At 40.2% G+C, this 23,897-nt stretch overlaps 1 protein-coding gene and 4 non-coding genes across 6 annotated transcripts; all 5 read right to left on the minus strand.

Moving 5' to 3' along the window:
- Positions 1 to 15,670: 15,670 nt before the first annotated feature.
- LOC117265071 (cAMP-responsive element modulator-like) lies at positions 15,671 to 22,934 on the minus strand. Of its 2 annotated transcripts, none has more exons than XM_078162637.1 (3): positions 22,796 to 22,934; positions 17,756 to 17,897; positions 15,671 to 16,957 (listed from the first exon to the last, which is right to left on the minus strand). In XM_078162637.1, the coding sequence occupies exons 1-3, from the start codon at positions 22,824 to 22,826 to the stop codon at positions 16,813 to 16,815; spliced, it is 318 nt and encodes a 105-aa protein (XP_078018763.1). In that variant the 5' UTR covers positions 22,827 to 22,934; the 3' UTR covers positions 15,671 to 16,812. The 2 variants fall into 2 exon arrangements, with proteins under 2 accessions (XP_078018763.1, XP_078018764.1); XM_078162638.1 differs by lacking the exon at positions 22,796 to 22,934 and adding an exon at positions 22,281 to 22,376.
- trnaq-uug (transfer RNA glutamine (anticodon UUG)) lies at positions 18,772 to 18,843 on the minus strand. Its single transcript has one exon. It is a non-coding gene; the product is annotated as a tRNA-Gln (tRNA).
- Positions 19,043 to 19,114, minus strand: trnaq-uug (transfer RNA glutamine (anticodon UUG)). The gene has a single exon. It is a non-coding gene; the product is annotated as a tRNA-Gln (tRNA).
- trnaq-uug (transfer RNA glutamine (anticodon UUG)) lies at positions 20,660 to 20,731 on the minus strand. Its single transcript has one exon. It is a non-coding gene; the product is annotated as a tRNA-Gln (tRNA).
- On the minus strand, positions 21,144 to 21,215 carry trnaq-uug (transfer RNA glutamine (anticodon UUG)). The gene has a single exon. It is a non-coding gene; the product is annotated as a tRNA-Gln (tRNA).
- Positions 22,935 to 23,897: the final 963 nt, after the last annotated feature.

A 23,897-nucleotide genomic window follows, 5' to 3' on the forward strand; every position in this document is an offset into this window, starting at 1 on the left:
GGTACAAACTATGCACTTTTATTAAAAAATATTGAAAATACACAGGGTAATCCTGCTCAAATAATACTAATGCCACAGGTTAGAAGCAGATAAGTCCTCATACAGATGCACAACAGATCTCAGAGACATTTAAATACCAAAAAGGAAGATGGGTGATAAAATGCAGTGGCTGTTAATTCCTGGTAGTTTGCTTGCATCAAGATTTCTGAAGTGGAATAAAATATAACACAAACATTGCTACATGGAGCCCTGATGATCTGATGACCTGATTCCCTTTGAACTCTTGGCCTCTGGCAGCATTTCCTGAACAAATCCCCGTAGCAAAACAGACCATCACAAAGACTGTCAGCTGATACAGTGTTTTAATAGAGCCAAATTATAAAACGGATCATAAAGGAATGCAAAATGCAGTGGAGTTAAAACAGTGACTTCTTCCCGTGCTGCAGCGCAGCCATCAGCCAGGGATTCTCTGCCTCCAGTGCAGCAATTCGAGTCTTCATTTGATCCACGTATTCGTTCTCTCTGACCCTGCATCGTCTGGCAGCAGCTCTGTTCAAAGGGACACAAGTTCCTTGTAATACTCACTGATACCCTGACCTGAAACTAGGTTCTTGTTTTTGCTGGTGGTGGCACATTGGATACTTCAGAGCCAGAAACATTGACATCATTGTGTAAACACATTTTACTGCAAGCACAGGGAGTGTTTTGTGTGAGTGTGTGTTTATGTGTCTGTTTAAGCAAGACCGTAGTCCTCAAGACACCCCACAGAAGCAGCCCAACACAGCGTGTGCAATCAGAGGAATTACTCGGCTCTGTGTTTGTGGATGTCTTTTAAGGTTCTGAGCTCCTCAATCAGAGTCTTGTGTCGGTTTTCGAGCACGGGCACGCGATTTTCAAGGCATCTGACATATTCCTTCTTCTTTCGTCGACACTCTCGGGCAGCTTCCCTGGAAGCAACAATAACAGTTACCATGAAAGAGAAGACTTGACATCTTGGCTTCTCTCCCAGAAACAACAGAAATCTCATTCTAGTCATGCATACATTTTCACAGAGGGGAAAAGAAAGCTCACATAGCAAAAGTTACAAACAGTTCTCTCTTGTGGGCACAGACAGTTTAGATGATGATAATTATGACCACATTTGTGATACCTTCAGGACAGGACTAGAGTCAACCACGGCAAAGGAATGTCATAAACAAGAACACAAACCAAATGAATAAAATGCATCCTAGAAGACTTATCTACACACAACTGACCTACTTACTAATGCAAGCTCTAACAGTTGATCAGCCAACTCATTGTTCACTCCAAACATGCGACACAGAGCAGATAATGGAGAGTCAGACAACCTAAGAGTTAGCAGCTAAACACCCTGGATGGAGGAGGATCATGGAATGATGATAGACTTGTGGATGTTATTATTGCATGCAGTCAGGGCCACCCCTCCCTAAACGCAGAACACGCGCTGTGCGTAGGGCCTCATCTTCCATGGGGGCCACATTTTGCGCGAGGGGACGCGTAGAATCAGCTCAAGGAAGGAGACAAGAGACCTGACCGCCCATGCGTCGCTGCAATGATTGACAGCACTCGACATCTGAACAATCAGAGGGGTGCGCTGGCAGGCACTTGCAGAGCTGCAGCAGGTGAAGAGTTGTCGACATGTCGTCCAAAAGAGCCTCAGGAGTATGTGCGGGGACGGGAGGGCGGGCGGGTGGGCTCCACGGAGGAGGAGACCCGAGCCTCGGGGGTATGTGCGGGGCCGGGAGGTCGGATGCTCCCAGAGAGGGGAGAGGGAGAAATATAGCTAAATAAGATGCAAATAGAAAAGAATGTCTCTGTATTTTATTTCTGTTTTCAGTGTTTAATCAAGGGTGGGGGATTGAGGTGGTAGAAGTTACTTTCTTTTGATGAGTAATTGATGGCTATTTGTGACTCAGATTTGTTCATTTATTTATTTCAGTTTGAAGTTATTTTTATTTAATATTTATTTATTTCAGGTTGAATTTTTTATTTTATTTGACTCATACAGCCAAACTACTGTATCTACAGTACATTTGTTATTGCCAATAAAGGTTATCAAGTTAAATGTCAAGTTGTTGTACGGCCATTTTGTACCTATGATACATTTGGGATGGGGGCCTCCAAATAAAATTTCGCTTAGGGCCCCAATTTGGTCAGGGGCAGCCCTGATTGTCATACATTGTCATTTGGTATTTGTGTACACAGTGAGCAACACTGAAAGGGCATTAGATTGGATGAGAATCACCAGTGAATGTGTCCAGCAGAGCCAGATGTTAAAGCCAATACGGATATTAGCATTTGAGAGTATATAAACTAAACAATCAGTGGTCTGTAGTGTAGCTCCACCTTCTAGTATCATCTCAGTTTGCTTGGAACTTTGACCAAGGTGGTACCAAAAATATATAATATCGGTATGGCTCATTTATCGTCCAGGGTTTAATGTCCAAGCTGGTGAGTAAGAATGGTCCTCCCTACCTGTTCTTCATCAAGCGGAGCTCCCTCTTTTCTATTGTCTCTGCGTGTTTCAGGGAGCTGTGAGTGCTGGTCTCTGCCTCCTCCTGTGGAAGGCTGGAGCTGGCGTTATGCAGCTGGCAGGCAGGCATGTCACCTGAGGTGCCTGAGGAGACACAAAACAACATGCAAGTCAGTGGGACTGGGTTGCACCAGCTGTTTGTGAATCCATTATGAAGCATGTGTGGAAAAAGTCTTTCTGAAGTGCCAACTACTTAAAAACTTAAAATGTACATGTTACATGCTTTAACTAATCATTATGAACTACAGTAATTTTTGATTGCGCAGTGTAATAGAACAATGACACCATTTGTGTTTAGATTGGTTTCCTATGATCCTCGCTTTCACGATGCAGTTCTGTCTGCCATCTTGTGTGATCACATGGTGAAATAAAGGCTATTATAAAAGGTGATTTACGGCACAAAGGAAGTGCATCAACCATTGTGCAACCAAAATAGGAAGAGGATAGTGCTTTTATTTTCCACAGTAGCTCTAGGTACCTTTCCTGATATCAGACAGAATTGTCAGCCTGTTGTATTGTAGAATTACTGCTGATGCATCAGTTAGTGGTGTACACTAACTATTGTAGTTGGTTGAGGAAGCGCTTTTTTTGACAGCTTTACATACTGTTAGGTAGTTTAATCTATGAAAACGCACCATGTTTTACAAGACTGTCGCATGTTTTGTTTCTAAAATCTAAATCTGTGAAGCAGTCAGTTACTAGATGTCATATACTTGTAATTGTAGTGGAGAACACTGAATTGTAATGGAGTACAGCCCAAAAGTCAGCATGTAGGTTTTGAGCAACTGAAATTTTACTTACAAAACATTTTATTTAGTTCTCTCTTTTATTTTTATTTATTTATTATTTATTTTTATTTTATATACTTTATTAATCCCCGAGGGGAAATTCAATTGTTCACTCTGTTGTCAATTGCACACAGGTCCGAACACACACATGCACAAACTGGACCTATACATGCACTAAGTGGAGAGATGTCAGAGTGGGCTGCCCATGACAGGCGCTCTGAGCGGTTGGGGGTTCGGTGCCTTGCTCAGGGGCACCTCGGCAGTGCCCAGGAGGTGAACTGGCACCTCTCCAGCTGCCAGTCCACGCTCCATATTTTGGTCCGGACGGGAACTTGAACAGGCGACCCTATGTAATTTGGTTTACCTTTTAATTTATGTATGTTTTAATTTATAAGATGCTGGCTCTATTTATGTGTGTCGCTAGCCTGTGACAAGAAGCCCCCATCCGTAACAGAACAAGTCTAGTTAGTAAAATGTCACCATACCTTCTGATTCATGTACAATTAATACATTTTATTGGTTCTGAAATATGTCAGAAGCATCCCTATCAGACATCACTACTGTCAGGGTTCAATGGAAATTTGTTAGAGGAGGTAAACTACAAAGCAAATGTACAAAATGATCTATCAGTTTCTGATGTGTTAACAAAGGCCTTGCTCCTTAAATATGTGACCCTTTCTACCTGACTCAGTGCCCTGTTTGTTTTTCCTAAAGGTCCATTTTCTTTCACCACAGTATAATAATTTCCTCTTATCAACTGACACTCTTTTTTTGTTTTCTACACTTGAAATTCCCCACTGGTGATCAATAAAGGTTTATCTTATCTTGTTTGCCACCCAGAAGCAGCGGTCTAGAAATCAGGTATTACCTGGCAGTGTTGGCTCTCCATGTTCCTGGGGGCCGACCACCTTCTTGTTGTGCTCAGAGGCTCTTGGTAGAGAAGAGGGTGTCTGTGCACTGGTCATGTGTGATGATGTAAAGGGCAGGCTCTGTGCCCACTCAGGTGGGATCATGGAAGGATGTCCTTGAGGAAACCATGTGAGTAATAATGGATCAGACTTTTTTGTGATCATGGCAGCATGAACTTTTCTTCTGTCTTATGCATAACTATGCATAAACCCACGCAGAGGACCAAAGCAAATATTCAAACCCTGAACCCTCTAACCATTGAGTACCATGCTGTAACTGTGTGTGACGGGACACTTCTATAACACACACACAAGTCTGGTTAAAATGTGTTACCTGGCAGTGGGGGCATACACAGCTGTGAGCAGTTCATCATATCATGGTAGCTTTGAAAGGTGCTTGGCTGAGGTTGTGGTGTTGGTGTACTGCTCATGGCCATAGAGGGCAGGTCCTGCGTCATCGCAGGCTGGAGCATGACGTGACGCCTTTGGAAAAAAGCATCTGGATGGGTAAAAATGCAGCGTAAGAGATCATAGATCAGGTGATTCAAGTGCACACTCTGTGAGGGGAGACACTACAGCTGAACAGGGTAAAGGTTTCAGCTAATAGACATCACTGTGAAACTTCCCAGTTGATAACTTACAGTAAGTAATTAAGACAATTATTTTTTGTAGTACAGTTTTCTGAAATTATATGTTCAAATATGCTCTGATCTGCCTTAATTTCCAGAGCCAAATCTGAACATTGGGTAAAGCAGGTTCAAAATTATTGTTTTATTTTGTTGACACATTAGAGTCAGATGTTTTTACAGAGGGAATTTTGGATATCTCTTTTTATTACTCCATAAATCAGCAAATAATGCAAACAGCCACTAAAACCAAACACATTTTTGCCATGTTTATATGTTATATGAATGAAACTCTGAGTAAAAATCTTCAGAATATAGACAAGAATAAAAATGGGAAGGTTTGGTGAATGTACGTGCTACTGAAGAAGGAGTTTTGGCCCTGAGTATGAGAAGAAAAAATAATAATTTTGAGAAAGTTGCCTTTAGATTTTTAGACAAAAACATAAGACAACATAGATGAACAGGGTAAAAATTTCAGTCAATATACAGTACAGGCCAAAAGTTTGGACACACCTTCTCATTCAATGCGTTTTCTTTATTTTCATGACTATTTACATTGTAGATTCTCACTGAAGGCATCAAAACTATGAATGAACACATGTGGAGTTATGTACTTAACAAAAAAAGGTGAAATAACTGAAAACATGTTTTATATTCTAGTTTCTTCAAAATAGCCACCCTTTGCTCTGATTACTGCTTTGCACACTCTTGGCATTCTCTCCATGAGCTTCAAGAGGTAGTCACCTGAAATGGTTTTCCAACAGTCTTGAAGGAGTTCCCAGAGGTGTTTAGCACTTGTTGGCCCCTTTGCCTTCACTCTGCGGTCCAGCTCACCCCAAACCATCTCGACTGGGTTCAGGTCCGGTGACTGTGGAGGCCAGGTCATCTGCCGCAGCACTCCATCACTCTCCTTCTTGGTCAAATAGCCCTTACACAGCCTGGAGGTGTGTTTGGGGTCATTGTCCTGTTGAAAAATAAATGATCGTCCAACTAAACGCAAACCGGATGGGATGGCATGTCGCTGCAGGATGCTGTGGTAGCCATGCTGGTTCAGTGTGCCTTCAATTTTGAATAAATCCCCAACAGTGTCACCAGCAAAACACCCCCACACCATCACACCTCCTCCTCCATGCTTCACAGCGGGAACCAGGCATGTGGAATCCATCCGTTCACCTTTTCTGCGTCTCACAAAGACACGGCGGTTGGAACCAAAGATCTCAAATTTGGACTCATCAGACCAAAGCACAGATTTCCACTGGTCTGATGTCCATTCCTTGTGTTTCTTGGCCCAAACAAATCTCTTCTGCTTGTTGCCTCTCCTTAGCAGTGGTTTCCTAGCAGCTATTTGACCATGAAGGCCTGATTCGCGCAGTCTCCTCTTAACAGTTGTTCTAGAGATGGGTCTGCTGCTAGAACTCTGTGTGGCATTCATCTGGTCTCTGATCTGAGCTGCTGTTAACTTGCGATTTCTGAGGCTGGTGACTCGGATGAACTTATCCTCAGAAGCAGAGGTGACTCTTGGTCTTCCTTTCCTGGGTCGGTCCTCATGTGTGCCAGTTTCGTTGTAGCGCTTGATGGTTTTTGCGACTCCACTTGGGGACACATTTAAAGTTTTTGCAATTTTCCGGACTGACTGACCTTCATTTCTTAAAGTAATGATGGCCACTCGTTTTTCTTTAGTTAGCTGATTGGTTCTTGCCATAATATGAATTTTAACAGTTGTCCAATAGGGCTGTCGGCTGTGTATTAACCTGACTTCTGCACGACACAACTGATGGTCCCAACCCCATTGATAAAGCAAGAAATTCCACTAATTAACCCTGATAAGGCACACCTGTGAAGTGGAAACCATTTCAGGTGACTACCTCTTGAAGCTCATGGAGAGAATGCCAAGAGTGTGCAAAGCAGTAATCAGAGCAAAGGGTGGCTATTTTGAAGAAACTAGAATATAAAGCATGTTTTCAGTTATTTCACCTTTTTTTGTTAAGTACATAACTCCACATGTGTTCATTCATAGTTTTGATGCCTTCACTGAGAATCTACAATGTAAATAGTCATGAAAATAAAGAAAACGCATTGAATGAGAAGGTGTGTCCAAACTTTTGGCCTGTACTGTATATCACGATAAAACTTCACTACATTATTGTAATAATTGTCTTTCATAAAGACAAATATTTTTTATTTATTTTAGGTTCAAATATGCAAATAAGATATAATCTAAATAAATATGCATGTTTTAAATAATTTCAAAAGCAAAAACCTGAACTAAAAATAAAGAACTATATGTGTATTTCAGGCATTTTGTTTCCACTAGTTTGAAAAAAAGCTTAAACTCTTTTAGTAAAGTATGCTATAATTTTCTTCATAAAACAGTTTATTAATATGTCAGACACATCACTCTTAAAATACACACTCTAAATAATTAAATGTTGAACAAATGCAAGAGTAAAACAATATTACGTGTCAGGATATAGGACTTAAATTTTGAAATAACTACGTCACCATTGCAAACACTGCTAATAAAATCAGTCCAGATGGGTCAAATGTGCAAAATATTAAGCAGTGTCTGTCAACCCCATATGCTGTCATGATGAAATGTCAGTTAGCTATAGTAATAGCGTAGTGTGTAGTGGTAGCCTAACATGATACACTGTGCTAGGAAATGTGCTTTTAAACATGCTTACACAGCTTTTGGCCGTGCTGCCGGTAAACCAGTGATTGAGTGCAGGACACAGGTGCATCTGGCTTATATTCCTCTCCTGTGTTTAATCGGTTCATTCCGAGAGGCGATGACTGGAGCTACTGATCACTTAGATTTCTCCTTGGGTTGACAGAGGGTTAGAGTTAGAGTTTTCATTAAGCAGTGGAAACGTAAAACAATATTAGGTACGGTAAATCAATTAAATGAGTCTCCCTTGCCACCTCTTACTCATCCTTTACTGATATCACCACAAGCCTTTATACAGTTACTAGTTAAATGGCCCAACTGTAAACCAATAACTCAAGCATGATGAGTCAACCAGTTCCCTTAGTTTGTGTGCCACTCACTTCTCTATTCCTCAGTACAGTCTTTGTCTTGAGTTACTGAGTAACGTTGGTGTGGGGGAGGTTAGTGTTGGTGTACAATCAGAAACCAGTGCTGCCTAATGAACATGAATATATGAATGCAATTTCTCAGTGAGACAAAATGGTATCATGTAGTAGGCTGGTTGGCAGGTGAATAAAAAGAGCCATTTCCTCTGAGACAGGTGAACTACAAACGTTGACCTTGGATGGCTCCCTCTGCTGGTGAAGCCAAGTAGCTAACATAATGAAGGTTTTTTTCTCTTAATTATTTATAGTTTGAGTTAACTTTGACCAAATTAATAACCGTCAACAATTTGCTAACCACTTTAAATATTGCTGTTAAATGATATTATAAAATAACATCAATGGGTGACTTCGGTCAAGCTATCTAAAACTGATATTTTAGCTAGTTAGCTAGTTTCTTGTTAGCCGGAAGCTCTTTAAATACGTCATGAAGGCACAACTAGCTAACTATCAATAATTAAATAACTTGTTAATAAACAGTTAGCTTATATTTACATTAAAATATTGTTTACCTGTTGTGTGTAGGCTGGTGAGCTTGAACGGCGGTCAGAAAAACTTATAACAAACTGATAAATTGCTATAAATTGTTATGATTTAGCCTTGTCACCATGGGAACGGGCAGTTATCCATCTACTATTCTGATTGGTTGATTATCCTTCTATTCTTGCTGCTAAGTAATATAAAAAATAAAATATATTTGTATGACAATATAATATTCAGCCATTTGTAATTATTTTAGGCTCCTGTGATTTTAAAATGGCACACACTACACAGGCCATAATTTGTAAACGACTTTCATTTTTGTTGATGTTTCTCTCTTTCAACTGTCAAGTTTGTCAGTTTATGGCAGAAATATCACAGGACACGCAGCAACACCAGAGATATTGGATGAAGCGAGATACCCAACTCAGCTCACTTCCTGATTCAGTGACGTCAGCGCCACGCCACCGTAGGAGACTTGCGGCAGCTGTGAACATAGACATATATATATATATATGTATACAGACGCCGCATCGACTGCCTGAGCGCGTCCTCGCCGGCCGCCATCTTGGATGGGTCTCGCTTCGCCTCCACAGTGCATTCACTTCTATTGAGGAAGGAGCTGTATGCACAAGTAAAATAGAATAACTCACTGAATTTTCAACTGATTTTCACGCGGTTTGGTTTGTTACAAACGGCACACATGTAGTTATGATACAGGATGCTTCGTACATAAAAAATGCGGGATTTCATGCTTTAATACTTTCTGCAGATAGCAACAGCATGTTATTTAGGTCATAACACAGTTCTTTTATTCACCTCAACCCCAGAGTGGGATATATATATGTGTGTGTGTATATATATATATATATATATATATATATACAGTACAGGCCAAAAGTTTGGACACACCTTCTCATTCAATGCGTTTTCTTTATTTTCATGACTATTTACATTGTAGATTCTCACTGAAGGCATCAAAACTATGAATGAACACATGTGGAGTTATGTACTTAACAAAAAAAGGTGAAATAACTGAAAACATGTTTTATATTCTAGTTTCTTCAAAATAGCCACCCTTTGCTCTGATTACTGCTTTGCACACTCTTGGCATTCTCTCCATGAGCTTCAAGAGGTAGTCACCTGAAATGGTTTCCACTTCACAGGTGTGCCTTATCAGGGTTAATTAGTGGAATTTCTTGCTTTATCAATGGGGTTGGGACCATCAGTTGTGTTGTGCAGAAGTCAGGTTAATACACAGCCGACAGCCCTATTGGACAACTGTTAAAATTCATATTATGGCAAGAACCAATCAGCTAACTAAAGAAAAACCAGTGGCCATCATTACTTTAAGAAATGAAGGTCAGTCAGTCCGGAAAATTGCAAAAACTTTAAATGTGTCCCCAAGTGGAGTCGCAAAAACCATCAAGCACTACAATGAAACTGGCACACATGAGGACCGACCCAGGAAAGAAAGACCAAGAGTCACCTCTGCTTCTGAGGATAAGTTCATCCGAGTCACCAGCCTCAGAAATCGCAAGTTAACAGCAGCTCAGATCAGAGACCAGATGAATGCCACACAGAGTTCTAGCAGCAGACCCATCTCTAGAACAACTGTTAAGAGGAGACTGCGCCAATCAGGCCTTCATGGTCAAATAGCTGCTAGGAAACCACTGCTAAGGAGAGGCAACAAGCAGAAGAGATTTGTTTGGGCCAAGAAACACAAGGAATGGACATTAGACCAGTGGAAATCTGTGCTTTGGTCTGATGAGTCCAAATTTGAGATCTTTGGTTCCAACCGCCGTGTCTTTGTGAGACGCAGAAAAGGTGAACGGATGGATTCCACATGCCTGGTTCCCGCTGTGAAGCATGGAGGAGGAGGTGTGATGGTGTGGGGGTGTTTTGCTGGTGACACTGTTGGGGATTTATTCAAAATTGAAGGCACACTGAACCAGCATGGCTACCACAGCATCCTGCAGCGACATGCCATCCCATCCGGTTTGCGTTTAGTTGGACGATCATTTATTTTTCAACAGGACAATGACCTGTTGGTGAGCTGGACCGCAGAGTGAAGGCAAAGGGGCCAACAAGTGCTAAACACCTCTGGGAACTCCTTCAAGACTGTTGGAAAACCATTTCAGGTGACTACCTCTTGAAGCTCATGGAGAGAATGCCAAGAGTGTGCAAAGCAGTAATCAGAGCAAAGGGTGGCTATTTTGAAGAAACTAGAATATAAAACATGTTTTCAGTTATTTCATCTTTTTTTGTTAAGTACATAACTCCACATGTGTTCATTCATAGTTTTGATGCCTTCACTGAGAATCTACAATGTAAATAGTCATGAAAATAAAGAAAACGCATTGAATGAGAAGGTGTGTCCAAACTTTTGGCCTGTACTGTACATATATATATAGATAGATAGATAGATAGATAGATAGATATAGATATACACACACATATACTGTGCTGCTGCCGTGGTCCTGCCAGATGCCTCCTGCTGCTGCTGCCATCATTAGTCATTAGTCATACTTCTACTGTTATTATACTCTCTCTCTCTCTCTCTCTGTCTCTGTCTCTCTCTCTCTGTCTCTCTTTCTGTCGCATTGTGTCATACGGATTAGGCTACTGTTAATTTATTATGCTGATCTGTTCTGTACAACATCAATTGCACGTCTGTCCGTCGTGGAAGAGGGATCCCTCCTCAGTTGCTCTTCCTGAGGTTTCTACTGTTTTTTTCCCCCGTTAAAGGGGTTTTTTGGGGAGTTTTTCCTTATCCGCTGCGAGGGTCCAAAGGACAGAGGGATGTTGTGTGCTGTAAAGCCCTGTGAGGCAAATTGTGATTTGTGATATTGGGCTTTATAAATAAAATTGATTGAATTGATTGATATAGACACACACATATATATATAGGCTATACTGTACTGTATAAACACAATATACACAATACAAAACATAGTATAGCATATTAATAAATGTATTAATATATTTTAATAAAGAAAAAGCTTGATTGTTGATTGAGTTTATTTCTCACACACACTCTTTTTTGTACCCACAGCCATCAGGCTTAATAATTCTTTGTTAAATAGATGATCTTACAGACTTCTTTGAAATTTCCTTTGGGGATTAATAAAGTTCTTCTTATTCTTATTACACTGACTGCTGTGATCCCTCAAAAGTAGTAAAAAACATTTTCAGTATTTACATAAACACTGAAATTAATTTTGGTATTGGTATTATAACTATGAAAATGGGACTGTGGTCAAGATAATTTGAAAAAGATACAGAAGGATGACCAGCAGGGGATATTTGTAGCATAGCTGGTGGAAAAGTGAATATGTGCACAAAGGTGTGCTATACATAATATGCTATACTGTGTTTTGTATTGTGTATATTGTGTTTATACAGTATGTTTATACAGTATGTAAATAGTGCGTGTATATATATACATATATATATATATATATATATATATATATATATATATATATATATATATATATATATATATATATTTATATATATATATATCCCACTCTGGGATTGAGGTGAATAAAAGAACTGTGTTGTGACCTAAATAACATGCTGTTGCTATCTGCAGAAAGTATTAAAGCATGAAATCCCGCATTTTTAATGTACGAAAGCATCCTGTATCATAACTACATGTGTGCCGTTTGTAACAAACCAAACCGCGTGAAAATCAGTTGAAAATTCAGTGAGTTATTCTATTTTACTTGTGCATACAGCTCCTTCCTCAATAGAAATGAATGCACTGTGGAGGCGAAGCGAGACCCATCCAAGATGGCGGCCGGCGAGGACAACGGCTCTGATAGGCAGCGACAGTCAATGCGGCGTCTATGTATATATGTCTATGGCTGTGAATGTATTGTCGTCAATGAGGAAAATGAACGTGATCACAATTTATGGTCAATTCTTTCGCCCTGTAGTCACTAAAGTAAATATTGGGTTCATTTTCCACAAGCCACACATCTTCCCAATATTCTGACACTAAAGCTGCATTTTTCATCCGCACAGATCAAGAGAAAGTTAACTTTGTTTGAGCCCTGTCCGTCTCCGAAAACAAGTTCTCGCGAGATCTAGTGATCTTGATAAACAGGCGGTAAAATCACACTTAGCTTACAAACAGTTATTTATCGCTAGTAATAAATAAAAAATGCCCAAGCTTTGTGCAGCAATAATCTGCAATAATAGGAAGAATGTATTTTCATTCCACCTGCTTCTTGATCCGCATACACAGATATCCACAGAGCCTCTGTTCAACACGGTGGTGGGGAGGGGGGGGGTTGAGGGAGAACAGGCTCTGATTGGAGGGAGACCTAACCACGCCCACTTAGGAGACAGGAAGAGTAACCGTTTTCTTAACATTGGATAAGCCTACAGTTGGGTATCTCCCTTCATCCAATATCTCTGGCAACACTGCTGCTGGTGAATTATTGTAGTTAGATACATACGAATGAGGCAAAATGTCAACCCTCTGTCATTAAAACTGAGATAAAACACATTATAACGTGCAGAATGTCAGTGGTTGTATTTTTTTCTCGATTCCCAAGAGCTTTCCGTAGTTTTAGACGATACCATTCATAAATGGGTGTTCTTATGGCTTGGGTCTGTGTGGGTTTGGTGTCATTATCATCGATATGTACAAATAAAGAATACATTTTTAAAAATCGAAAAATTCTTAAAGAGACTTCACTGTGTTTAAAACCAATAAAGCGTAACGACCAATTTATGCTTGTTCGTAATACACCCCCGCGTAATTCAATGGTAGAATCCGAGGTAGGGAAGACCTGTAAGTGAGAGAAATCAAGCCTGTGACAGCGGAGAAACTTGAGTTTTATAACAACTAAATACTGGACAGAGGTACGTACTATTCAAAAGTCCACGCTCGGCCTCAGTAACCTCTTTTGTTTAACAACAGCACCATGTTTTGCCGAGCTGTCAGTACAAATGTGGGGAAACTGCAAAGAAGATGACCATTTGCTAGCGATAGCTGAGCTATGGTTAGCTTCCTGCTAGCTGACTAACGGCTAGCTTGTAGCTGAGACCTCAAAAAACTGTTGGGACTCGAGCAGGAAGAAGTAGCATGCTAGCTAGAAGCTAGCTAGCCTTTTAGCTAGCCATCCTATTTTGGGATTGGCATTCCGCTAGCTAGTAACCTTAACTTGGCTGCCTTTATCATGACTGTAAGAAGGCTGTGTTATTAGTAACGTTAACGCTCCCCTTTGAAGGACGAATATCGCAATATGTGAATTTGATAGCAAGAAGAACTGTGCATGATGATGTAGCAATGTTTTCACTGACGTGAATTCAACTGGTATGAATGACGAGAAACAACACAGGGCCTAGGTTCTCCTACTTGCAGGTGATCTGTTATTCTACTGACACAGATATAGAAGTTTACATATTATTTTATGCAGCAGTGTCGGCTGATAAGTTGTACAGCTACAACAGTATTGATACCTGATGGTTACCCAGGTGTGTTTGCTGATAATAAATGTCGATAGTACATCCATGAACTTGAGCACAATTATTGTCTAAGCTGTTGCTACCATAGAAATGTGAGCAGCTGTTGTGAAGCAGGCTTTTTATTAGATTCATTTCTGTTGATGTCCATGTTCACTTTGCCTTAGATACTGACATCTGTGTCATGTAGTTACTCATGATCAACGTTACTTTCAGTTACTTCTACTAATGAACTAAAAAGTCATTTAAAGAAATGACAACAAATCTTGTATTCATATTTAATAGCTATGTATTTAGTGTCATGAGCTTCATAAAAATGACTTGAAAATGTTTTTGATCATTATGTTTATCCTGTCACTTGCTAAAGACACCTGTGTATTTCCACTGCTACTTTAGCCTGCTTCACTACAGATGTTATCCATTCACTTAAGGCCCATTATATCTGCTTTTAACAGTCCAAACAGCAGGATGGGAAGATGGGAGAATGGCTACATGATAACATGATAATTAAGAAACTGAATCTAAGAGTTAAGCAAGTTATGTGTTCATTTTTTAATTCCCTTGCTCACTTCTATGTTCCTGTTTTTCTTTTTTCTATCAGTCTGAAAGAGAAACTGTACAATGTCCTTAAAGCCGCAGGTGGTGGATTTCAATGAGACATGGAACAAGCTACTGACGACAATCAAGGCCGTTGTGATGCTCGACTATGTGGAGAGAGCCACGTGGAATGACCGGTTCTCGTATCCTATGCCAGCATGCTCCATGTAGAAATTTAAATTACAGCACAAGATTTTGTGCGAAGTCTTAGAGCAGGGTTTAAAGACAGGAAGTCACATAGCTGCTCAGTACAGAAAAGCAGGTGCCAGCTTGCACAGAGCTTTGTGTATTAAGTTTTAAACACCAAATATGGCTAATTCAGATTGTTAGATTTGTTAAATGTCAGTGTGAAATCAACTGAGCTGTTAAATTATTCGTAGGGAATTACTCACTGAAACATACATTCTCTATCTAGTATTACATACATACTATCTCTTTATAAACTGTAGTTTTACATCTATGTATGGAATCATGTTTGTCCTCATTATTTCTCCTTAATTCCGACACTAGTGACATTTATGCCTTGTGTGTTGCATACCCAGAGCCTTTGGGTGAGAGATTAGATTAGATTAGATTAGATTAGATCTCTCCAAAACAACTGGACCAGTTGATTAAAACTGGTAAAAACACTAAATAAAGCAGTTTCACATTACAATTCTGTGTTTCTTCGATGCTGTTCGGCTTGTTACAGATAGGTCACGAGCCCAGCACTTGCTAATGTGCACTCACCTTTATTCTCTAACTTAAGATCCAGATGTTCAGGAGGTTTTTATCAGGAGCCGAATTATCCGCAGAGATCTCTTCCTCTCCAAAACAACTGAACCAGGTGATTAAAACAGGTAAAAGCACTGAATAAAGCAGTTTCACATTAAAAATCTGTTTTTTCAATGCTGTTCTGTTTGTTGCAGAGGGGCTGCTAACTAGGATGGCTTCCGCAAAAACATGAATCGCCCTAGTTAGAACCAGTGTTTGGTTTGTCCCTTTTGGGCTACTGTAGGAACATGGTGGTGCAACATGGCGATCTCTGTGGACGAGGACCTGCTCCCTATGTAGATATAAACAGCTCAGGCTAAGGTAACATAAACAGGATTTGGATTTTCAGGTGATTATACACTAAGGAAAACAGACTTGCTATACACAGAGAGATTGTGCAAGATATTTTTTATTGAAGCAAATACATTTAAAAAATGTCTATCGGACCTTTAAATAAAGTGAGATCATAGCAAGACAACAGCTACGGTGTTACAGAGAAGAAATAAAGCACCAACAGAGAAGACTGTTAAAAAGCAGGATTTCTATTTAACCACATTCAAAATGATGGTTACATAAATAACTTCTAAATTCAGCAACAAAAAAAAAGACAGCAAAAAAACAGTAGAGTCAAAACAGAAACGTTAATACAATTCCACAAACGCCTGTATTTGATCACTAAATATACACTCCTTCATATTAAGATAAATACTTTTTTGTTGTTGTTTTTTTTTTTGGTACAAACTATGCACTTTTATTAAAAAATATTGAAAATACACAGGGTAATCCTGCTCAAATAATACTAATGCCACAGGTTAGAAGCAGATAAGTCCTCATACAGATGCACAACAGATCTCAGAGACATTTAAATACCAAAAAGGAAGATGGGTGATAAAATGCAGTGGCTGTTAATTCCTGGTAGTTTGCTTGCATCAAGATTTCTGAAGTGGAATAAAATATAACACAAACATTGCTACATGGAGCCCTGATGACCTGATGACCTGATTCCCTTTGAACTCTTGGCCTCTGGCAGCATTTCCTGAACAAATCCCCGTAGCAAAACCGACCATCACAAAGACTGTCAGCTGATACAGTGTTTTAATAGAGCCAAATTATAAAACGGATCATAAAGGAATGCAAAATGCAGTGGAGTTAAAACAGTGACTTCTTCCCGTGCTGCAGCGCAGCCATCAGCCAGGGATTCTCTGCCTCCAGTGCAGCAATTCGAGTCTTCATTTGATCCACGTATTCGTTCTCTCTGACCCTGCATCGTCTGGCAGCAGCTCTGTTCAAAGGGACACGAGTTACTTGTAATACTCACTGATACCCTGACCTGAAACTAGGTTCTTGTTTTTGCTGGTGGTGGCACATTGGATACTTCAGAGCCAGAAACGTTGACGTCATTGTGTAAACACATTTTACTGCAAGCACAGGGAGTGTTTTGTGTGAGTGTGTGTTTATGTGTCTGTTTAAGCAAGACCGTAGTCCTCAAGACACCCCACAGAAGCAGCCCAACACAGCGTGTGCAATCAGAGGAATTACTCGACTTTGTGTCTGTAGATGTCTTTTAAGGCTCTGAGCTCCTCAATCAGAGTCTTGTTTTGATTTTCGAGCACGGCCACGCGATTTTCAAGGCATCTGACATATTCCTTCTTCTTTCGTCGACACTCTCGGGCAGCTTCCCTGGAAGCAACAACAACAGTTACCATGAAAGAGAAGACTTGACATCTTTGCTTCTCTCCCAGAAACAACAGAAATCTCATTCTAGTCATGCATACATTTTCACAGAGGGGAAAAGAAAGCTCACATAGCAAAAGTTACAAACAGTTCTCTCTTGTGGGCACAGACAGTTTAGATGATGATAATTATGACCACATTTGTGATACCTTCAGGACAGGACTAGAGTCAACCACGGCAAAGGAATGTCATAAACAAGAACACAAACCAAATGAATAAAATGCATCCTAGAAGACTTATCTACACACAACTGACCTACTTACTAATGCAAGCTCTAACAGTTGATCAGCCAACTCATTGTTCACTCCAAACATGCGACACAGAGCAGATAATGGAGAGTCAGACAACCTAAGAGTTAGCAGCTAAACACCCTGGATGGAGGAGGATCATGCGGTGGAATGATGATAGACTTGTGGATGTTATTATTGCATGCAGTCATTGTCATACATTGTCATTTGGTATTTGTGTACACAGTGAGCAGCACTGAAAGGGCATTAGATTGGATGAGAATCACCAGTGAATGTGTCCAGCAGAGCCAGATGTTAAAGCCAATACGGATATCAGCATTTGAGAGTATATCAACTAAACAATCAGTGGTCTGTAGTGTAGCTCCACCTTCTAGTATCATCTCAGTTTGCTTGGAACCTTGACCAAAGTGGTACCAAAAAAATATAATATCGGTATGGCTCATTTATCGTCCAGGGTTTAATGTCCAAGCTGGTGAGTAAGAATGGTCCTCCCTACCTGTTCTTCATCAAGCGGAGCTCCCTCTTTTCTATTGTCTCTGCGTGTTTCAGGGAGCTGTGAGTGCTGGTCTCTGCCTCCTCCTGTGGAAGGCTGGAGCTGGCGTTATGCAGCTGGCAGGCAGGCATGTCACCTGAGGTGCCTGAGGAGACACAAAACAACATGCAAGTCAGTGGGACTGGGTTGCACCAGCTGTTTGTGAATCCATTATGAAGCATGTGTGGAAAAAGTCTTTCTGAAGTGCCAACTACTTAAAAACTTAAAATGTACATGTTACATGCTTTAACTAATCATTATGAACTACAGTAATTTTTGATTGCGCAGTGTAATAGAACAATGACACCATTTGTGTTTAGATTGGTTTCCTATGATCCTCGCTTTCACGATGCAGTTCTGTCTGCCATCTTGTGTGATCACATGGTGAAATAAAGGCTATTATAAAAGGTGATTTACGGCACAAAGGAAGTGCATCAACCATTGTGCAACCAAAATAGGAAGAGGATAGCGCTTTTATTTTCCACAGTAGCTCTAGGTACCTTTCCTGATATCAGACAGAATTGTCAGCCTGTTACACTGTCACCATCTTCACTCTAACTGATGTCCATGGGAAGGGGATTCCATTTTCCCTAACCAATAAGGGCAGTGTATCCGCCTGAATCTAACATCATTTTAAGTTCACACTGATGCATAGCCATGCTAACATACTTGTTTTAAGAGTAGAGCGGAGCGAAGTAAAAAAAACTGCTACTATGATATTGAACAACATTGATGGCTAATCTTAATCTTGTAGTGATTGTCATATGCCTGATTGTATAGCACCTTCCTTATCATCCAATGATTCAAAGCTCTTTTTACACTACATGTCACATTCACACACTGGTGGCAAAGGCTGCCATCTGCTACTCAGTGTCCACTGACAGGCTCTTTGGATGTGTCAGTTTTCCAATTCGTGGATGACCCTCTCTTTCCTCTGAGCCTCCCAAGATATAAAGCTCACATTTGCAATACTGTCTCTCCAGTTCCACCGAGATTTGAACTCAGATCACTGGATTCAAAGTCCAGAGTGCTAACCATTACACTATGGAACTGTATAAATTCACATTCACACACTGGAGGCTATGATGCAGGGTGCCACCTGCAACTCTGTAACCACTGACATAACAATTTGGATGCCACAACATACAGACCGGAAGAACCGAGATCAAGCTGTCAATTTTCCAATTAGTGGATAAGCCACTCTATTTCTGAGGCACTGCTGCCCAAGATATAAATCTTACAGTTGCGATCAGGTTCCACCGAGACTTGAACTCGGATCACTGGATTCAAAGTCCAGAGTGCTGACCATTACACCATGGAACCCTGTCATTTGTGGTGCATGCTTGACAAGAGTTTGACAACAGTGTTCAGTTCTGAACTGAAGAAGTCGCTTGGATGAGCGTCAAAACATCTTCAAGAAAGTCAAGCTGCCTACGAAAAAGCACTTGTAGTGCTCGCCAGAGTTGTTATTATACTACTTATTGTATAGCACCTTTCTCGTCTTCCGATCACTCAAAGCGCTTTTTACACAAAAGGTGACATTTCAACACTGTTGGCTGAGGCTACCACATGCTTCTCAGTAACCATTGGCATGTTCTCACACACTAATACTTTAACATGCTGATTGGAGGAGCCCAGGATCTGACAGATCTGACAAACTGTCAAGTACTCAGTGTATGAACTGCACCTCTGAGTAATAACCTCGCACCCACTCAAAGCGCTTTTTAAGCTGTATGTTACATTCACACACTGGTGGCCAAGGCTACCATGCAGGCTGCCACCTGCAACTCAGTAACCATTGACATATTCTCGGGTGCAATTTGGGTGCTTTGACATGCAGACTGAAAGAGCTGGGGACAAAGAGCATGGATACCAAGAGGCAAAGCACCGTTGAATTTCTGCCAACAGCCACTAGGGGCGCTGCCGCCATTTTGGACTGTTGAGCTTGGACTGTTGAGCCCAGACAACATGCAAGATGTCAAGGAGAGAGGAGGAAAAAAGTAAAAGAAAACAGTGTAGTGCAATTAACTGCAACAACTATCGGTGTAACACTCCGCACCTGGCCTTCCACCGTTTCCCGAAGGATCCCGACAGAGGTGTACGTTTTAAAGTGTTTTAATATCAATTTAATATGCCAGTTTTCTTGGGAAGATATATGTATATATGTATATATAGGCCTATATATGGCCTCTTGGACCATTTATATCAGAATTGATTACTGCTTTAGCATTAAAATATATCATATTAAAATAGCTTATATATTATTATTATTATTATTATTATTATTATTATTATTATTACTGTCCCCTTACTGTACAAACTGTAAATAAATCTTTATTCCTGACTATGTGACGTCGCCATTAATGTGTTTCTAGTTAAAATATTGATTTTTTTTATTATTATTTATTTATTTTTTTGGTAGATTGGCTTATGGGGTGATTTTGAAGGAGTAATTAAGTTAATCTTCTCATAAGTGGATGTAATATATAGGGATGCCATCTCAGCCGTTTTTCCTCATTTTGTTTTTTTTAAAGTCTATATTTTGCTTTACAAAAACTTGAAAAAGCAGCTGTGACCAAGCTATCACGAGGTGAGTAGCATTGTAAGCATAATTAATAGCAATATACTTCAGTTTGTCTGTGTGTTTTTGTATGCAAGCGGGTCTGCTGCGGTCTGCTGACGGTCCAAAATGGCGGCGGTAGGACAAAACCATGGGGGAATTTGTTGCTATGGGGCGTTCTATTGAGCTTCGCCTCTTGGTATCCATGCTCTTTGCTGGGGATCAAGCTGTCAATTTTCCAGTTAGTGGACAACCCGCTCTATCTCTGAGCCACAGTTGCCCAAGATATAAATCTCACACTTGGTATCAGGTTCCACCGAGACTTGAACTCGGATCACTGGATTCAAAGTCCAGAGTGCTGACCATTACACCATGGAACCGTATAGCTCAGCGTGACAACAGCGTTCAGTTCTGAACTTCTTCAGTTCTGAACTGAAGAAGTCTCTTGGATGAGAGGCAAAATGTCTCCAAGAAAGTCAAGCAAGTCCAGTTGCCTATGAAAGAGCGCTTATGATAATCTTTTAGTGTTTGCCATGGTTGTTATTATACTACTTATTGTATAGCACCTTTCTCATCTTCCAATCACTCAAAGTGCTTTTTACACAAAATGTGACATTTCAACACTGTTGGCTGAGGCTACCACATGCTTCTCAGTAACCATTGGCATGTTCTCACACACTGATACTTTGACAGGTTGATTGGAGGAGCCCAGGATCTGACAAACTGTCAAGTACTCAGTGTATGAACTGCGCCTCTGAGTAATAGACACCCATGATGTAAAACTCACACCCACAGTTCCACCAAGACTTGAACTCAGCTCACTGGATTCAAAGTCCAGAGTGCTAACCATTACACCATGGAACCCTGTTGGTTCTGTTCAACAACACCTTGACAGCACTGGTAGTCCTGCCCTTGGTAATGATTGGCTAATTGTTAGTCCCTTTGCTGTGCTCATTGCATTGTTTTTTTATTTTAACCATTGTGCAATGCCAGACAAATCAGTTAACTCAAATGTAGTAGAGTGGGTGAATTCCAAGGTCTGGACCCAGGCACATCAGTAGCTATCCTCAGATACCAAAAAGTATCAGTGAAAGTTCTTTGCAGTTAGTATCCTCAGTAGCAGAAGTGGCAGACGGTGGAACAACCGAAGTGACTGTGAAAACCAAAATGCATTGCATGGAAGGCGATCCGATTGTCTATTCAGACCATCTACCATTCAGAAATAAAATTATGAGTAAGAAGTATTAATGCAGTTTACAATCAGGGGGATACATACAATTATGCTAGCCTAAGCACCATTCAGAGTAAGTTATTAATACTTACATTTTGACTAGCTTAGTTTTGAATTAAAAAAGATATAGTGCAACATGTCAGTCAGTGTGTCTACTACTTTCATTGTAGTGACAGATTAAACTATCACACAACCTACATCATCATGTCACTCTTAACTTTTTTACATGAGTTTTGTTTTATAAACCAGAAGCTCTTATTGTCAGATGTGACATACAGATGTTTCACGACAATGTTCCAGAAAGCAACCAACAACACTGTATGTTAACTGCAGCTGAAACAGCTTTTTCAAAGACTGATCACATGCTTGTTCAGTGCGTGCTGTGAAATGCAGGGTCACATAAGGCTGCGTTAAACAGACACTAAATAGATATAATTTAAGTGTTAACGTGACTGAATTCCTCAATTTATTCTCTCCTCTTCTATCTCATCAAATGGATGTTTAAGACCCATTTAAAAGAATAAACACACATTAAGAAAGGGTGCCATTCTTATCTACTTTCTTCTGTTCATTGTTTGCCAGTAGATTTCACTGCCCCTCATATCATGTAATACGTTCATGATTAATTCTGCGATATGCTGGAATGACAAAAACACCAAGTATAATCACAGCGTGGCTGGTGACTGACGTCAACGTACATCTTATTTGCCTGTTCCAGGAAAAGCAGTGACGTCAGCTACTGCTGCTATGTGCTGTGAGTGGGCAGAGCAGTGAAGCATTTCACAGAGAGGGGGGGGGGGGAGAAGGAGCAGCAGCGGAGAGAGAGATATAGAGAGAAACAGGGAGAGAGCATGACTGCGGAGACAAACAAACCCTGTGAAAAATGTTTCTTATCGGAGGAAGCTTGTTGCTGCTGACTGTGGAAAATGAGGCCAATATTTCAGCAGTCCTTTACGACTTTTTTATGGGAGCCCACTTATGATGTTATTTGAGATAATTACAAAGCTTTCTAATATTGGTTTGGGAAAAATAGAAACAAATACAGAACGCAATGGCTGAAAATATCACAATAATGATAAGATATTAACTTCAAATTATCCCACATTGATTGTTGACATCAATATTTACTGACTAGAGATTATTTCAACTTCACAACAACAATATAAAAAAGCCCATTTTTATCTGTAAGAAAAAGAGATGGTAGCAAACATACCTGTTTCTGTCTCATCCCCAGTCACAGCCATACTGGATCTACTCCCAGGCTTTTACCAAGACAAACTGTCCCCTTCAGAGTCTTCCCTCTGACTGAAATGTTACCACAGCCAACAGCGAGGCTGTGTATGCAATTTTACAATTAGAGGCATTGACATCACTATGACATCACTGGCCTCCTGATGTCAACACAGCGCTATGAGTCAGGGGCTCTGCTGTTTGTCCACGGGGAGGAATGTTTTTTTCCAGCACAACACTGAAGAATGCAGCTTATTGAAGATGTCAGTGGAGACATGATGATTTGGACTTCAATAACTCAAACCTTTTTATTTATTATTGCTGAAACTTCACTGTGTAAGTCAGAGATAACATTTGATAACATTGTGTGTATCTTTACTGACAGAATCACAATGGAATATTTTGATAAAAGTCATTGCAAAAATGGGATGTGATTGCTTTAAGACCCACACTCATATAGCCAAGTTATTAGATGCATAGCCACGATCATAACACAGCATTATTTCTCAGCTGAATTATTTATACCCAAAGCTATGAAGCTGGCTCCCTCTGCAGGCATCACAGAGGTAAATAGGGGACCTTCTGTTGAGGAAACATGTCGATGCTCTGTTTTGTTTGGACATCTGTGAGATAATTTTTCAGCCGTTTAAGCAGAAGGTGAAACAGCATACATTTACTTAATAAAAGCAGCAATACCACACTGAAATATTCTCTTACAAGCAAAAGTCCTGCACTGACACATAAAAGTATAAATAAAAAGTATATTGGTTTACCTTTTAATTTATGTATGTTTTAATTTATAAGATGCTAACTCTATTTATGTGTGTTGCTGGCCTGTAACAAGAAGCCCCCATCCATAACAGAACAAGTCTAGTTAGTAAAATGTCACCATACCTTCTGTTTCATGTACAATTAATACATTTTATTGGTTCTGAAATATGTCAGAAGCATCCCTATCAGACATCACTACTGTCAGGGTTCAATGGAAATTTGTTAGAGGAGGTAAACTGCAAAGCAAATGTACAAAATGCTCTATCAATTTCTGATGTGTTAACAAAGGCCTTGCTCCTTAAATATGTGGCAGC

The sequence above is a fragment of the Epinephelus lanceolatus genome, chromosome 20 (genome assembly GCF_041903045.1).
Source record: "Epinephelus lanceolatus isolate andai-2023 chromosome 20, ASM4190304v1, whole genome shotgun sequence".
NCBI lineage: Eukaryota > Metazoa > Chordata > Actinopteri > Perciformes > Serranidae > Epinephelus > Epinephelus lanceolatus.

What these genes read in the sequence shown, in the direction of transcription:
- LOC117265071 (XM_078162637.1), bottom strand. Translation starts at nt 22,826, where the DNA reads ATGGCTGTGACTGGGGATGAGACAGAAACAG. An exon ending in TGGGGATGAGACAGAAACAG is followed by an intron (nt 17,898 to 22,795) that starts GTATGTTTGCTA and finishes GTGTCTCCTCAG; the next exon opens with GCACCTCAGGTGACATGCCT. An exon ending in CTCCGCTTGATGAAGAACAG is followed by an intron (nt 16,958 to 17,755) that starts GTAGGGAGGACC and finishes TGTTGCTTCCAG; the next exon opens with GGAAGCTGCCCGAGAGTGTC.